At 38.6% G+C, this 18,097-nt stretch overlaps 1 protein-coding gene across 1 annotated transcript in view; it reads right to left on the bottom strand.

Annotated features, from left to right (window-relative positions):
• Nucleotides 1–2,570: 2,570 nt before the first annotated feature.
• The window catches only part of LOC138973366 (uncharacterized), a 54,413-nt gene continuing 38,886 nt past the window's right edge, over nucleotides 2,571–18,097 (bottom strand). Inside the window, exons 8-12 of the mRNA XM_070346084.1 lie at nucleotides 17,221–17,331; nucleotides 12,826–13,014; nucleotides 9,818–9,888; nucleotides 7,680–7,800; nucleotides 2,571–4,172 (exon numbers count right to left, since the gene is read on the bottom strand). Coding sequence (XP_070202185.1) covers nucleotides 4,047–4,172; nucleotides 7,680–7,800; nucleotides 9,818–9,888; nucleotides 12,826–13,014; nucleotides 17,221–17,331 — 618 coding nt within the window. The 3' untranslated portion in view covers nucleotides 2,571–4,046. The remainder of the gene's footprint in view (nucleotides 4,173–7,679; nucleotides 7,801–9,817; nucleotides 9,889–12,825; nucleotides 13,015–17,220; nucleotides 17,332–18,097) is intronic.

The raw sequence follows: 18,097 nt of genomic DNA, 5'->3' as shown, positions 1-18,097 counted from the left end.
TGTTCAACTTTAGTAATGCTGGTTGTAAATATAATGACTTTGCTTGTTTTGACTGCAATAGGATTACCACAAAACTTGCTGACACACTTCATACTAGCATTGACATAAAACCGAGACTATAAATGTTCATTTTAGCTGTGAATTTACTAATGCAGCATGGGGTTTCAACATTTTAATTTATGATAACAGTATTTTATAAAGCACCCGCATTCCAACATTGCTAACAACTTTCATAAATGACTAGCCACTGACTCCTAACTTTTCTTGCCGTTGTTCGAAGTCTTGGACAAAAGGGACAAGTGCATGCAGATACATGCGTTTGTCTAATTTATATGGCACTTTAACTTATTGTTTGCCTTGTTGTAACACTAAATTCAACACTTAATTCGTTCATTATCACATGCTAGAACGGACATTGTTTTTAACCTTACAGAAGTATATGTGCATTAATATGCAGATGCACGTTTGCTGCCAGTGGTAGCCTTAAATTAATTAAAATTATGTTAAATGGCGAGGCATTTAATGACTGCAAAATGGAACAGTACAATGACTGCAAATTGTTTCACAAATGGACATAAAGTTGTTCACACAATAAAACATCAAATAACCTTATTTGTAAATGTGAAGTAAGCAGGGCTAAGGTAGCACAATAAATAACTTGATTTATTATTTGGTTTATTGTTGTTGTAGTTTGTTTAAAATTTAATAAATGTACAACGCATTACAACTTCCAGACAATTTTGTTCTTTGGCGCTTTTTATAAACACAATAGTATTAGTTAAAAAGATTGCATCACATACAAATCACAACTTAATATTACAGTGGAACCCATATTTGTAGACCTTCAAAAATCGGAAAAATCAAGGTCTTAACCCCTTTACTGCCCACCCCGTATGTATTACGTGGTCATTATTGGTTTGTCCTACGCCCATACACGTACTAGGTATGTGGTATTTACATCAGCACTTTTCAGGACATTTGTGAAAACTAAATGGGAGGTAACCACTGTCCAACTTCTTTATGGGGTTTAAACACAGTTCTTTCCCATTGACCAGCAATGGGGCGGGGATATAGCTCAGTTGGTGGCGCGCTGGATTTGTATTCAGTTGGCCGCTGTCAGCGTGAGTTCGATCCCAGGTTCGGCGGAAATTTATTTTACAGAGTCAACTTTGTGTGCAGACTCTCTTCGGTGTCCGAACCTCCCCCCGTGTACACTACATTGGGTGTGCACGTTAAATATCCCACGATTGACAAAAGGGCCTTTCCTGGCAAAATTGCTTAGGCACAGTTAATAATTGTCTACCTATACCCGTGTGACTTGGAATAATAGGCCGTGAAAGGTAAATATGCGCCGAAATGGCTGCAATCTACTGGCCGTATAAAATTTCATCTCACACGGCATCACTGCAGAGCGCCTAGAACTGTACCCACGGAATATGCGCGATATAAGACTCATTGATTGATTGATTGATTGAATACCAAAATGCTAATATACTGTGGCAGTGAAGGGGTTAAAAAGGAGGAGTCTTAAATTGGGGGGTCTTCAAAGATAGGTTCCACTGTACTCACAAACCTTCTTTATTTGGTGTTTAACGTCGTTTTCAACCGTTCAAGGTTAAATCGCAACTGAGGGAAAGGGGGAGATGGGATAGAGCCACTTGTCAATTGTTTCTTGTTCACAAAAGCACTAATCAAAAAATTGCTCCAGGGGCTTGCAACGTAGTACAATATATGACCTTACTGGGAGAATGCAAGTTTCCAGTGCAAAGGACTTAACATTTCTTACATACTGCTTGACTAAAATCTTTACAAACATTGACTATATTCTATATTCTATACAAGAAACTACACTTAACAAGGGTAAAAGGAGAAACAGAATCCGTTAGTCGCCTCTTACAACATGCTGGGGAGCATCGGGTAAATTCTTTCTCGTCCCAACCAATATGGGACTCCCCCCTAACCCGCAGGGGGCCTCACAAACCTTAGTTACACCACTTCACGTATCATTTAATTGAAGAATCACAAATCTAGAAAATGTATCATACTAGTACTTACATAATTCACTTCCCACACACACACATCCATAGCCACACACATATTAACAACCTACATATTATATTCCCTACACGTCCATTCTCATGTATAAGTACATTATAATTGATCTGGTTTTCTGGTGCCTGTCTTTCAATATAGTTTCATGATATTGTAGACATAATCAAAGCCCAGAAAATATTCCACTCCATACAGATCCCATTAGTAATCAACATACCTACAATCTGTGACCACATGCAATCATTAACAGGTATTTGATCGATCCAGCTTGTACATTGAAACACTTCAGGTAAAAACCAGCTAGCCAAGAAAACTTGGACTAACAAAGCCCAACCCACATAAACACGTGACAGAAAAAAACAATGTGGAAAAATACAAAAAACAAGGTCGAAAAATACAAAAAGCTGCATAAAGTACAAAAATCAAAACAAACAATAAACAAGGAAGCTAGGTTAACCTATTGAAACATTGCGTTTGTTTACTTTTGTCCTGATCTAAATAGTTTGGCCTTTTTAAAATTTATTCTTGATACCTACAGCCTTACATGTATCTGTTTCTGATTTTTGCATTACAGTTGGCAAATTGGCTAACACAAACACTACCTAACAAACATTATTTCAAAATTAGAATCGCACATACATTGTAAAAAAAAGTTTGATTCTAAAATACTGTCCTATGAACATTAAATAAGATAATGATCCCATGTAGAGTAAACTCTTCACAATATCCTCAAACAGTTGAGCATTAGGTCACAATACTGAGCAGTATAGTGTCCGACTCTTGAGCACAAAAAAGTCTAAAATCAGATATGAAAAATTACACTCTCTCTCTCTCTCCCTCCCTCCCTCCCTAGGGGAGCATATCACAAATGTGGACCATTGAACCGATAACAAAAAACAGTTGGTCTGAGCTGCAAGCTGAGACATTCTTCTCCCCAAACATGTGTAACCCAAGCCAGAGAAAAACACATTCAGTAGCTTTTCTAATAGACAGGCAATTATTGGTTGGGTAGATTTCATGCAGTTACTTACAAAGCCTTTTGTTTATTTGCCTGTGGTCATTTGGTTGTAGCTTTTGTTCAGACTGTTTGGTTCAGTTGTCTTCAGAATTCACTTCAACACTGAGAAACTAAATGTAAATTTATTGTCTTCGGAACGCCAATGAGAAGAGGCGAAGAATTTCAGAGCATTTCCTTTCGGTTTCATTTTGATTATCCATTTGTAATCATCTTCCCGCACCCATGGGAACAGGCCATTTGTAACCTACGCACATAAAAAAATGTTTATCGTTGGGAATACAGTTGTGAAAATGATGACAAAGTGTTTTATATAATGCAAACTGGGATTTGTTTAAGATCACTTTATCAACCTCAGCAGTTGGCAAATTCCGTCCGTTCTCCCAAGCATGAGATCATGAAACTGTACACAAATTATACCTTTCGGGGAGTAGAAAGTTTGATTAAAATAATACACTGGTATCAACTTATGAGTTAGTAATTGAAAAGTGCAACATTTTTGTGGCCAAGTTTATTCAAAAATTAGTTACCAGACCTTGGTGGATTGATGCAGCTAATATTGTCATCAACCTCCCGAAAAATAAACACCCATCCCTCTCACCAAGATAAAACAAAATTTCCACAAACAAAGAAAAAGAAGCAAGGCCGTCTGTGGTTATGGAAGGGGTCATTATTTGTTTTCAAATTCATATAAGCACGGAACACTCAAATACCTTCAGTGGCAAATCAGCCAAACAGGAGTGAGTAAATCATCTATCATGTGAACTCAAAAGCTTTGCAACCACATACCAGGAGACAACAGCAGTCAGATGATATCACACCAAAGGGTGTCTAACCATGCAACCATTGAGCGTTCGAGTTTCAAACAGCGCAGCGCTCAAGGATGGCAGACAACTCTGCTGTTGAAAGGAAGACTACTGCTTCACCCTGTTAAACACACTATGTTTCATTTGCGCAACGCATGTTCTCTTTGATTCGATCAATCCGGCTCTGCTGACCCTTGCTGATTCTTTGGTTGTCCTTCAGGTAGAAGTGGCCTCGTCTCCTCAAGCATAAAGCCTTCAGGTCGTGCAAGATCCCGGACACCTCTTCGGCTTCCTGAGCCCTATTCCCCCCAAAAGAAAAGAAAAGATAAATGACTAGAATAGCATTAACACACATTAATACACACCACTTACACTTTAGAACCATTGTTGTGCATACCATGACTAATTTGAACAACCAGAAATGATTAGGTGACCACCTTTATGTTGTAGCGGTCAGGTAGCATATCAAGTTCCTTTTTTGTTTAACTCGCTTTAAAAAAAAAAAACTAATTAAATTTGGAATAAACAACTTTCACTTGACGCCATTATTCTTCTTGAATGTTCTCCTCACACTTTGTTTCATTTTGACGTCAGAGATTTTACTTTGGAAGAGAGGTTCAAGAGAGACTCGACGGTATTCAATAAACGATGTTCAGCAATAACTCAGCTGGGTTTGTATAGGCTGTGAAAGAGTCAGATTACTCAAGAAAAATATGGCTTTCCCGCGTGACATTATACGCCAATAACTAGCAAGGGGTGCGTCTCCCATCGTGGTTCTTGTCCACTAATGAGTGGCCAACAATGTCATGCCCGAAAGCGTGCTTCATATTTTCCAAGAATATTTATTTTTCACAACACATAAAAACCTAGGTGAGTTATTTCCATAATTCCTCTATTTGGACACTCCAACCTCACAGAACAGCGCAAGGCAATGTGGAATGATTTTTTTCTTCTTTGTTTCTTTCTTTTTACATTTAGTCAAGTTTAACTAAATGTTTTAACATAGAGGGCGAATCGAGACGAGGGTCGTGGTGTATGTGTGTCTTTGTATGTGTGTGTGTGTGTGTGTGTGTGTGTGTGTGTGTGTGTGTGTGTGGTGTGTGCGTGTGTGTGTGTAGAGTGATTCTTAGAAAACTACTGGACCGATCTTCATGAAACTTTACATAAGAAATCCTCCAGATGATATCCCCAGATGCTTTTTTCATTCTTTCCACAAATGTCTTTTATGACGTCATATCCGGCTAAGTTGAGGCGACACTGTAACACCCTAATTTTTTAATGAAATCGATTGACATTTTGGCCAAGCAATCTTTGACGAAGGCCAGACTTTGGTATTGCATCTCAGCTTGGAGGCTGAGAAATTAATTAAAGGCTGACATAGTCCTATTTAATTAGTTTAATTACTTCCAGGGCTTTTCCCATCGTTGCGGGGATGTATAAATTAAGCTTCCTGCAAAGTTTTAGGTTTGAAGTCCTTACCAATTACGAGAAATAATTAATTCTTTATTGCATTGTTTAGCAACAGTTCTCCAGGACTTGGGCTATTTTTAGACTGTTGACGTCACTTCGTGACGTTTCGTAAACCTAAGATGGCGTTTGAGACTGTTCTGCTTACATTCGACGCTATCAACACCACTTTGCAATACTGAAATAATTTTTTCTGTGTTCGAAAGCTACAGCCAATCGTTATTATATCCCCTTAGATACAGTTTTATAACATTATTGGCACATGTAAACAATATGAATTAATTAATGAACGCTACGAGTATGTCAGCCTTTAACAAGTTTGGTCATTAAAAATCTGAAAATTGTAATTAATATTATTGTTTTATAAAATGATCGAAAATCAATTTGATCTTATTCTGCATAATTTTCTGATTCCAAAAACATATAAATATGTTATATTCGGATTAAAAATGCTCTGAAAATAAAAACAAGTTGCGTAAGGTGAAATAACAACATTTAGTCAAGCTGTCGAACTCACAGAATGAAACTGAACGCACTGCTTTTTTCACCAAGACCACATACTCGTAGTTTCGTCAGTCCACCGATCCTGGCAAAGGCAGTGAAATCGACTAGCCATGCAGAATAGTGCTGTAGCGGTCGCGCTGAGCAGGATAACACGCTTTTCTGTATGTCTATTCTTTTTAGTTTACTGAGTTTGTTTTTAATCCAAACATATCATATCTATATGTTTTTGGAATCAGGGATCGACAAGGAATAAGATGAAATTGTTTTTAAATCGATTTTGGAAAATTAATTTTAGTTTTAATCATAATTTTCAGAGCTTGTTTGTAATCCAAATATAACATATGTATATGTTTTTAGACCAAACTCATTCATTATTTTTTAAGCCACCAAGCTGAAATGCAATACCAAAGTCCGGCCTTCGTCGAAGATTTCTTTGCCATAATTTCATTCAATTTGATTGAAAAATGAGGGTGTGACAGTGCCGCCTCAACTTTTACAAAAAGCCGGATATGACGTCATGACGTATTTATCGAAAAAATGGAAAAAAAGTCCGGGGATATCATGCCCAGAAACTCTCATGTAAAATTTCATAAAGATCGGTCCAGTAGTTTAGTCTGAATCGCTCTACACACACACACGCACAGACAGACAGACAGACACAGAGACACACACACACACATACACCACGACCCTCGTCTCGATTCTCCCTCTACGTTAAAACATTTAGTCAAAACTTGACTAAATGTAAAAATATGATAATTATGATTAAAACATTAAATTTCCAAAATCGATTTAAAAACAATTTCATCTTAATTTCCTTGTCGGTTCCTGATTCCAAAAACATATAGATATGATACGTTTGGATCAAAAACAAATTCAGAAAGTTAAAAAGAACAGAGATCTACTAAAAGCGTGCTATCCTGCTCAGCGCAACCACTATCGCGCTATTCTGGCTTGTCAATTTCACTGCCTTTGCCCGAGCGGTGGACTGACAATGCTTCGAGTATACGGTCTTAGTGAAAACATGCAGTGGGTTCAGTTTCATTCTGTGAGTTTGACAGCTTGACTAAATGTTGTATTTCGCCTTATGCGATTTGTTTGTTTTGTTCCCGAGGCAAATGGTTCCCTCTTTTCTTTAGAACCAGAACACATAAAGCTCAAATTTAACTGATTCTATGTTTAAAGAGAACCGCTATAATGTTAACAAAGGGGTGTGCACGTTAAAGATCCCACGATTGACAAAAGGGTCTTTCCTGGCAAAATTGTATAGGCATAGATAAAAATTGTCCACCAAATACCCGTGTGACTTGGAAAAACAGGCCGTAAAAAGTAAACATTCGCCGTAATGGCTTGAGATTTACTGGCCGATGTGAATGCGTGATGTATTGTGTAAAAAATTCCATCTCACACGGCAGAAATTAATATGTAAATCGCCGTGAGCTCTTGTGAGAAGGGGGGTTTAATAAATGTCCATTATTATTATTATTATTATTATTATTATTATTAAAGGCAAACACTTTGGGTGGAATTCTTGCAAAGTCAAAATGAAATAGTTTCAAGATTGAAAGTGAGCCCATTCAAAGCGACTGAGCCATCAGCAAGTTTGAGGTAGAAGGTACACAAGTACAGAAGGTAGGATGAACAGAATATATGGCTTTCTGCATGATATGTACTAGGTTTACACCACTCATTATAAAATGTTCAAATAAACAAACGCTTGTGTACACCTGGTATCCCACAATTATTGGTCAGTGGATCTGGATGTGAATATAACAACCTTTGAGATAAAATTTTTTTAAAAAACCCACAAAAAACAAAGCAGCTAGCATACTTACCCTCTGTTCACTGGACCTCACAGACTCATTCACTAAAAGGCCAGGGTATCGCTTTTCCTGAACTTCAGTGGCCAAATAAAGTACTGCTGATTCATTATCTGTAGCCTGCACAGAATTAGGCCTGCAACAAATAAAGACAAGAAAAGAAAATAAGACTGTTGAAAACAGTGTAAGATTAACTGTTTATTCTTGAATGTGAACTAAAGGCAAGAAGGCTTTATGAACATGATGTTAAGCATTCTTCATTTTCTTATTCTGCGGCATTCATCGAATGCCACTCCTTATGTTCACTCTTTAAAGCACAAATGGGCTTTTACATCTATGACTGTTTTTTCCTCACCATTTATACAGTCACACTCACACTCTGATTCTCACCTTACTATAACACACTAAAGTCACACACACACACACAAACATACTCATCTTCACATCGACGTCGCCTTGGAATTTTGGCATATTTGAGAGAATAATTTTCGTGGAGAATGAATTACTCAATCTATCACAAAAACATCAAAATCGATAAGAATCGAGTTACACCAGAAATCCCTGACGACATCAATATGTAGTTTTTCGGTCAGTTGGGTTTCGGTCAGTAAGGTTTCAGTCGGTTACATAGCCGCTGGGAGCCCAAAATGTTGCCAGGACTGAACATTTTGGAAGGACGGGGTCCAGGGGCTGCTAAGGCTCCGGCGGGGTGTAGGGGCAGAGCCCTTGCTGGGGGGTCCAGGGGGGCAGCGTCCCCCAGCCGAAAATGAATTTTAGCATTTTAGGGAGGGTTTAGGTGGCCTCTCCTGCCTCTAAATCTTGGAACAAACAAGCTTTTTGGAGACGCATAATATAAAAATCTTGTAAACTTGAAGGTATTTGTAACTGACCAGCTGAAAATGAATTTTAGCATTTCATGAGGGGCTATTTGAGCCTCTGCTGGCTTAAAACTGAAAACAGCACACAATGAATGCACAAAATCAAAAACTTCTATACTTGAAGAAGTTTGGTTGTATCACTCTTGCTTTGGGGGTCTACAAAAACAAGTGGTAAACAAATTTCAAGAAGCCTCTCCTTGCTTAAACAAAAACTTAATATTGGAGCTGCACAAAATTAAAAAATCTTGTAAACTTGAAGGTATTTCATCACCTAGTTTTGTTTTTGATTCAAAAAATGTTTACCGCATTTAATGGAACTTAATCACCATGCTAACAAAAAGTTAGGCAAACACAGAAAATAACAGTCACCTCCCTTGTGTTGCACATTTTAACTTGTAGCTTATGATTTTATCATTGCAGGTGGTATATTCTCAAATAATTGTTGAACCATAGCTTAAACCAAATCATAAACAAGTTTCAAGTCAGTTTGTTTCAATTGAACACCTTCAAAAGGGCTAACTGCTCAGGCTAAAAAAGAAGAAGGTTTAGACAAAAACAGAAACCCCCAGAGTTATATCCCTTGTTAATGCTATACACAGTCTTCTGATGCTACTTTTCAATTCATCATTTTAGAGTTATATTCTAAAATGATTGTTGAATCATAGCTTGAATTTAAAGAGAAATATGTTTCAAGTAAGTTTGTTTCACTTGCTAACTTTCTTAAGGACTCAATGTATCAGAAGCTATAAATACATATAGGTTACACACTCGAGTTTTAAATATCGTGCATATTTTCCCTAGGGTCGATTTTCAGGTATTACCGAGCCTCTGAAGGTCTCTGAATACCTGCAAGAAGGGTGTATAAAGATGTGGGTGAGCTGAGTATTCAAATAACTAAGATGCCACATTTCCCAGGATGACACTGACATTCCGCTGCCCCCTACATCAGTCACTCAAACCTTATTGAGAATGGCCTGGGACATGGTGAAAGGACCGTCGCGATATAACCTTCGTGGTTGAAAACGACGTTAAACACCAAATAAAGAAATGGTGAAAGGTGGCTGACCTGGCACAACCACATTGTCACACAAACCCATTGTAAACAACAGCTGCCAGGGATTAACAAAAAAAAGGTATACAAAAAAAAAAAAAAAAAAGTTGCCAAAATTCTTCCTGTGACAGAAATCCCACATCTGCAGTTAGGCATGGAACCAGATTCTCTGTGTACTTAACTTTAGTTAGTTGTTCTATTTTGCTATTTAACAGCTGTCTCACCTTGGCTGCTCAGCTTCTGTACAAGTGATTGGTGTAGTCATTGCACTTGCTGTCGGTTCATCTGTGGAGTTCTGAAATACAAATAACAAAACCCTTTTAAAGCCTCCAAATTAATGCCTTAAAGGCCAATTTACTCAAAAACAGAACATATTCAAAAATAACTCTTTCAGGATTGTCAGCGGTCTGGAAGAGTAAGTGCCCCTTTGGCTTTACATCGGCCAAGCTTTTTCTCAACATCCGGAGCATGTTCCACGCTTCCAATCAGCTTTATCCTGTGATCGGGACGAACAACTTAACCCCACTGCAGGGTTTGGCCTGGAAGAAAAAGACAAAGGGACTTTTGTCCCCCTCAACCAAATTCTGATTGGACATTGCTGTTTTACGTGGGTCTGTGTTTCGATCGATATCGCTTGTGTTGACAGTTTCCACAGAGGTTACACGCAAGCACAGATTGGTCCTGCACAGATAGTAAGCAGGATTGGTTGAATACTAATGAGGTACATTTTAAAAGCCAACCACAGCGCGTTTCACAAACTTGCAAGTTGCTTGGCTATATGGCGCCCCTTTTTGCTTAGGTCTTTCCGAACACTGTACTCCCTTGAAAAGTGTGCATTAGGTGGCGCAGTGGTACGTAATCTCAGAGCGCCCTTAGACGCACTGAAGGGAATACCAATGGGACATTTTGAGATGTTATGCGCCAATGGTGCAAGGCGCACTAGTAAATGAAACCCAGCACTGTGACCATGAACTTTGACAAGGGTCAGCCTGTCTTTAACCATGTCCTAGGTGTGTAAAGTTTCAAAGCTCTATTGCATCAAAATCTGTAAATAAATGTTTTTTGTTTTGTTTTCTCATTTCTGTACCCAAACCTGACCCAACTGTGACCTTGTTATTTGAAAAGGATCAACCAGACTGGATCTTAAGTGTGTCTGGAGGCTGCAGTCATCAAAGTTCCAATCCTGCCCTCAAAGGTACAGTCCTTCCTGTGTGAACGATTCAGCTTGACACCATCTCTGATCTGCCCAGGACTTTACATGGGAATGTATAAGGAAATATTCCTTCCACTTGGATATCTATATCATTAAAAGGCCTCTGTCCGTCTGTCTGTCTGTCACACTTTTGATAGCTTTTAATTCCGGTGTAACAGGCCTTTTTGGCACATAGTCAGTTTTGACCGGGAGGTCATTCTGGGCTAGCTGATTTTGACCGGGAGGTCATTCTGGGCTAGCTGGGCTGTGTCAAAATAGGCTGCTACACCGGTATCAGCCGATTTGCCTGAAATTGGGCAGGACATAAGCTATCCTCATGGCATTATATGTGGGGAAATTTATAAGCTATAAATGACTTGTAATTAGCTATTAAGCTTTCACATGTGATTTCTTTCAAATATAAGTTCAAGCTTTTCTTGATTGATTTGCCTTAACAATTAAAGTATGTACCGAGCAAGTTTTGTGCAAATCGGTTTGTATTCAAGTGTGTAGCGCTGACAAAAAACCCCGCAATTTTGCGCGTAAACCAATGGGGTTTCCTTACCTTAAATTTATTAACATAACGATCCTAAATGCACATGAAGGAGCCATGATGTTCAGTTTGCAAATTGCGTCCAAGTGGGGGGATGGATTTGATTGCATGCCAAAGCAGTGGGCATATCTGAGATAGCAAGCAGAACTGTTTCCATGGGAATACTGACTGTCTTTCAATCTCAAACTGAAGACTGTTCAACCAATTGTTCTGTTAAAATATAATCTGAGCCTAAAAATGCAAGTTTTTGTTTAGTACCAAACAAATTCATATGTAACAAAAATCTGTGACAAAACTTCAGTACCAGATACGTAAAGTTTCAAAGAATTGCAATAAAATGTTGACCGAGGCCTTTTGACGGTCTCTTGATCAGTAACGCTAGCATGCACACTCAGACAAAAAGACAAACACACACACAGGTAATAGCAACAGTACCCAATATTGCTATTTCATATGTTACGTGGATTTCCATTGGTCAATTGGGCAAAACTGAGCTCAGTGCAAAAGTGATATCGACGACATTTCCGTCGATATCAGTTTTGATATCGACGACCTCTTTATTGCTTCCCCACTTCAAAAACAAAAACACCTACATTTAAAAACAAACAAATATATATGAAAATGTAATTATCCCAGAATTTAGTTGAGCAAGTGACTAAAGACTTTTTGAAAGAAAAGACATTTTGAAATACTGAAAAGTACAAGAAAAGAGTGAACAAAAAGAAATAATAATCAGAGGGAGGGATATGGAACAGCCAAAACTGAGACAAATACTTTTGTAATTTCTTTACAGTAAATACAAAATGTCCAGAGAATTAGCAATATATCTAACATTGACTGACTGTGTGATGATATCTTCTGCTATTGGTCTGTTTCGACAGTGATATCAAAATCGAGACCGGACCATAGCAGAAGATATCATCACACAGTCCGTCAATATTGGGTAATATTGACGGACTGTGTGATGATATCTTTTGCTATGGTCTGTTGAGACAGTGGTCGAGATTTTGATATCACTGTCGAAACAGACCAATAGCAGAAGATATCATCACACAGTCAGTCAATGTTAGATATATTGCTAATTCTCTGGACATTTTGTATTTACTGTAAAGAAATTACAAAAGTATTTGTCTCAGTTTTGGCTGTTCCATATCCCTCCCTCTGATTATTATTTCTTTTTGTTCACTCTTTTCTTGTACTTTTCAGTATTTCAAAATGTCTTTTCTTTCAAAAAGTCTTTAGTCACTTGCTCAACTAAATTCTGGGATAATTACATTTTCATATATATTTGTTTGTTTTTAAATGTAGGTGTTTTTGTTTTTGAAGTGGGGAAGCAATAAAGAGGTCGTCGATATCAAAACTGATATCGACGGAAATGTCGTCGATATCACTTTTGCACTGAGCTCAGTTTTGCCCAATTGACCAATGGAAATCCACGTAACATATGAAATAGCAATATAATGCTATAGCCTCAGATGGCTGCATACCAATGTAAGCCTGTTGACACTACTGCCAGCACTGCTAGCAGTAGTACTGGGTGTCGCTTGTACTTGAGCTTCAGTCCTCAGCTGGCAGAACATTTGCTGTTGTTTAATTTTTTCTTCCAACTGATTAAGAAGTTCCAACTCCTTTTCATAGCCTTCTGGTGTTGCTCCTGCCACATTCCCTCCATCAACCTGAAAGGTATTAAAGACACCATGCTAAAAGACAATTAATGAATGCTTTTAACTATTTTTTTTTCAAGTGGTTACTTTCTATTCCTTAAGTATTATACTATCAGAAACATTTCTTCTTTCTTCTTCTTCTCCTGCGTTCCCGTTTCTATGCTACACTGTCAGGGTTGTTGACGTGACGAAGTCTGCAGTTCACCGCAGAGACTCCGCTGGGCCCCACAGTTTCTCCTTTAGGTCCACCGTCTCTGGCCAGAATTTACTTCTCAATCTCAGGCCCACAAAGGTTCATGGGCACGTCTGAAGAACATGCTCTGGGGTCTGCGTGCCTGTTCCACATGGGCATTCATCCTTGTGGGAGATTTTCATTCTGTACATGATTGTGTGCTTGGAGCGGCAGTGACCCGTCTGGAGCCTGAAGATGGTAACCTGTTGTGCTCTTGTAAGGCGTTTGATGTCATCATCTGCTGTGTGCGAGTAAAAGGTTCCATACTTTTCACTTGAATGCAATGAAATAAATTATCCGGACTGTTCTAAAGCATTCTCGGGTGAAGGTCAATTTGGAGTAACTTTTGTAAGTGCACTGATGTATTTAAATGCTTCCCATATCTTTGTGTCTCAGACATGGAAATCAAATACGATGTATCTCAAATTTTACTGAAAGAAAAGGAAGAGTTCTGGGGCCCCCATCCCAAAATTATCATTATTTTTGTTCACTAAAGTATAATCTCTAGTCCGCAATGAAAACATGTACAAAAAATTTGAACTAGTGTGACATGCAAGCTGATGACAGCAACAGCACAATGGAAACTGAAACTAATCTGCACTTCTTGCTTGCTACCTGTGAAAACTCAAATCTATTTCATTAACTTTTGCTTTTTGCCAGAATGGCCGACCAATATGTTTTCAAAAATATAAACTGTTTTCCCTGATCCATGACTGAGTGATGCGATGTGCAACCACACATTCGTTTGAATCAATAAATTCTCTGCTGAATCGCATCAGGGTCATTCTCAGATTACTGTCCCATAGAGGGGTGACCTACATCATGAAAGGAATACAACCATCTTTTTTCATTAAATCAACTATATGCTGTATCTGTATTGTGTCTCGAGGAATACATTTATATGTTTTCAACCCAAATTTGACTACTTTTTCAGTGCACATTTGTTTGACATTTTAGTTTGCTAAAAATCGGCTGATTGAAGCCGCAATTTTGTGACATTCCTCTCTTGACGAAAAACAGACGTTTAATTTCCAGTAAACTTAGAGTGAAGAGTGCAAACAAAGTGTACAGGTGCAAAGAGATTATGCGCATGTTTATGACTACAATATACGTTTTAAAAAAAATTCATTGTTTTACACAGTAATTTGACCGGGCCCAAAATGCTGTTCGGTCGAGGCATCGTGTCAGGAATTACCCGGCACAGATAAACCACTCATGGGCACTCATGGGCACACATGCAATAACAATGCGTTGGATCTACCTTGCAGGGACACTTTATTTGTACACACTACTGCTACACATCAAACACAGTTTCTGTTACTAAATATATAGTTTTGTTTGCCGGTAATTGCAACATGAATCTCAGAGGAGGTCTAATGGTGTCACACATTTTGGCCTCGACCGAACAAGACGTTTTTGCGATTAATTAAATAATGAACAATATTTTAAAAAAACCTACTTGAACACAATTTCATCCTGTCATGAGCTTGGAACCAGAAATGCTCACAACAGTAGAAATGGTTGGTTATTGAGCGCGAGACTTGCAGTTTAACTTCCGTGTCTGTCAAATTGTCAATGCCGAACATGGTTTTGGACGGTTTACTTACTTTGCCCCTCCAAATAAGGGAAACCAACAAGTTTCTTTGAGCTTTTTGTCCACTTATTGTTTTATCACACACTATTATATTGCACATGAAGTTTTTAACGATTTTCTTTAAACTTTATTTTTCAATGACTATGTCAGTATGTGAGAATGTCACGCTTTTAGACCATGCATGACTCTGAGAATGACCCATCAGTGAAGCTTGAACCAGGTAAGTATTCTATGTGTCCTTAATCACTGATCAACTCTGTTAACAGTCCGCAGTGTTTTTATGTCCCTTACAAATTAAATTAAATTTTTCGGAATGAGTACAAATTTAATCGTCAAAATGAACAGTTTAAGCAACTGTTTTGCATCAGTTGTAAGTTGCTTATGAGTCATTCTCCAAAGCTGTTGAATTAGGTCGGTCACTTAAAATAAAATTTTCACAGAAGCAAAATAATGTGGTTAGACCTTTCCCCCTGTTTATTTGGATAAAGATATGTTTGAAGAAGCACCCACAGCAAAATGAATGAACATATTTGTATTTTGATATTTAATATAGTGTAAAAATGTCAGTAAATCAAACAAAATGGCGTCAGAAAAATGGGAACAGGCTCAGTACATATTATTATTGGAAGTTACAGTTCATTTACACGATAAGTTGATTTTGGATGATTTGTTGAAAAGTCACTTTGTGAAACGATAAAGGTTCATTCCTGTGCAATTGTTGTTATTTCCTTTGTGCTTGAGACCCCCCAAAATGAAGTTGAAAACAGCTTTACGTACGCATCGAATGTTGTCACGCTCACTGAGATTTTTCCGGCCTCAGTGTCTACCAAATGAAATTCTTTACAATCACTAATTCTTTTGCGATCAAATCCACAAGTGCAGCTTGAAGATGCAAAAAATGCATTCATTCAACCGACCGTCCGCCGCAACAGACACACTTTGGACGAATTTGATTTCTCAGAGAGTGTTTTGTGTCACACGTGATGCGTTTGTAACGGCTGTTTTCATTATAAGCTAGCACCAATTCAACTGAATAAAAGCATACATTTTCACGTTTGCCCCTTTGTTAATCACCCAGCCATACAGATGCCTGACGTGTTTTTCACAATTTGTCATTAAAAATTATCTGTGGGTTATTAATCTAATAGTCTATAAGTTACCATGATTGTTTACAGGAAGAACAACATAATCACATTGTGGCCGGCTACACAAAGCATAATGCCAATGTCATTCCAGATCCGACATGGATGTAGCAAACCAAAATGCTCTACTGGGACCCCTCCGTATCACGGCCAAATTCTGGTTACATTTCTGTAGTCATTAGAAAGATGTACCACTCTATCATCGCGGCCTGAAAAAATAAAATAAATGTAAACAAGAGGCGAAGCCTTCAAGGCTCACGTAAGAAATAGACAAACAGTAACACAAACTCAATCACTCCGTCACACATAATAATAATAATAATAATAATAATAATGCAAACTTTTATAGCGCTATTCTAGAAAAATGTCTACTCTTAGCGCTTTACAATACATACATCGACCAAGCATACTATACACGCACAGGCAAAGAAACCGACCAAACATAACCAACAAACTATACACGCACAGGCAAAGATAACGACCAAACATAACCAAACATACTATGACCAAACATAACCAACATACTATACGCGCGCAGGCAAAGAGAACAATCAGCACATACACACACACACACACACACAGTAAGCATAGGTGAAACTGTGCAAGAAAGCGAGACACTAGATCTAGATCTGTCTGTCTGCATGTAGCCTACTTACAGGGACACGACTGCCAACTAGTCTCGGCCCGCTCAAAATAACAATGACCGAGACTTTCAGTAATTCCTTCGCGTGACGTCTAACCCTCTTACGCCATAATGTGACGTCTTCAAATGACGAAATGTTAAAGTTTCTACCACAGACATACATACATACGCACGCACAGACAGACAAAGTTACGATCGCATAGGCTACACTTACGTGAGCCAAAAAGGCATCAATTTTAGTTCAGAATCATAAATCACATGCCAGGTACAAATGTCTATAATGCAACTTCAGCACCTGGGTGATTTCTAGCACACTAAGATGTTTATCTGCGTTTTCCTGATAAATCAAGCACCCCCACACACACACACAACTACACACACACAACCGCACACACACACATCCACACTGTACTATGACACACACCCTCCCACACACACAACCACACTATGACACACACACACACAACCACACTGACACACACAAACACACACACACACAGTGGAAAAACCTAGACAAGATCGTTTCTCATTACCATATTTCCGATAGAAGACCACTGTCAGCATTGCTGTTAGGTGTCTGCAGTTGCACATGAGGTTCTACACTCACCTGGGAGAAAATGTGCTGGCGATGTTTCCAACTTTCTTTAAGCTGATGAACAAGTTCCAACTCCTCTTCACAACCTTCTGGTGTTGCTGCTGCCATATTTCCTCCATCAACCTGAAAGGCATCAAAGATATCATGCAAAAAGACAAAATGGGTTTTTCCCATCGTAACTGTCAGGTCCAATGTTCTATTGAACAGTAGCTGACCCATGCTATGTAAAAAATTATTAGTTATTAGATTTGACTGTGATATCCACAATGTCCCAATGTCGAGAAAGCTGATCGAGGCGTGAGGCAAGATTTGATATGATTCAGCCTTTCGATACAAAATTGTGTGTCACTGTGTAGAAGCTGATGTTGATTTTTTTTTGGTGGATGTTGTATGGCTAGGACGAAGAGGGGTGGGACAGTGATTCATATTGGCGCGAACTGTTTAAATCGGCTGCTCATTTCCAGCCTTTTCGTGAGTGATGTGCCCTGATACACTGCTTTCTTTCTTTCTTTCTTTATTTGGTGTTTAACGTCGTTTTCAACCGTTCAAGGTTATATCGCGACGGGGAAAGGGGGGAGATGGGATAGAGCCACTTGTTAATTGTTTCTTGTACACAAAAGTACTAATCAAAAAATTGCTCCAGGGGCTTGCAACGTAGTACAATATATGACCTTACTGGGAGAATGCAAGTTTCCAGTACAGTTCAGGCGCAGTCACGTCCAGACTCCCTTATTATTAAGGGAGGGAGAACTTGAGCCCCTGTCAGTCACTCCAGTACACGCGTTCGGAATGCACGATAAGCGTGTGCTTGATACAGTTAGTTAAACACTTCCCTCGGCCTTTGGGAACTTGACACTGAGAGCCGAAGGCGCAGCTCCTGTGCCCAGTC

Source organism: Littorina saxatilis, linkage group LG8, assembly GCF_037325665.1.
Source record: "Littorina saxatilis isolate snail1 linkage group LG8, US_GU_Lsax_2.0, whole genome shotgun sequence".
NCBI classification, from domain to species: domain Eukaryota; kingdom Metazoa; phylum Mollusca; class Gastropoda; order Littorinimorpha; family Littorinidae; genus Littorina; species Littorina saxatilis.
This window is presented reverse-complemented; position numbering and strand designations above follow the sequence as displayed.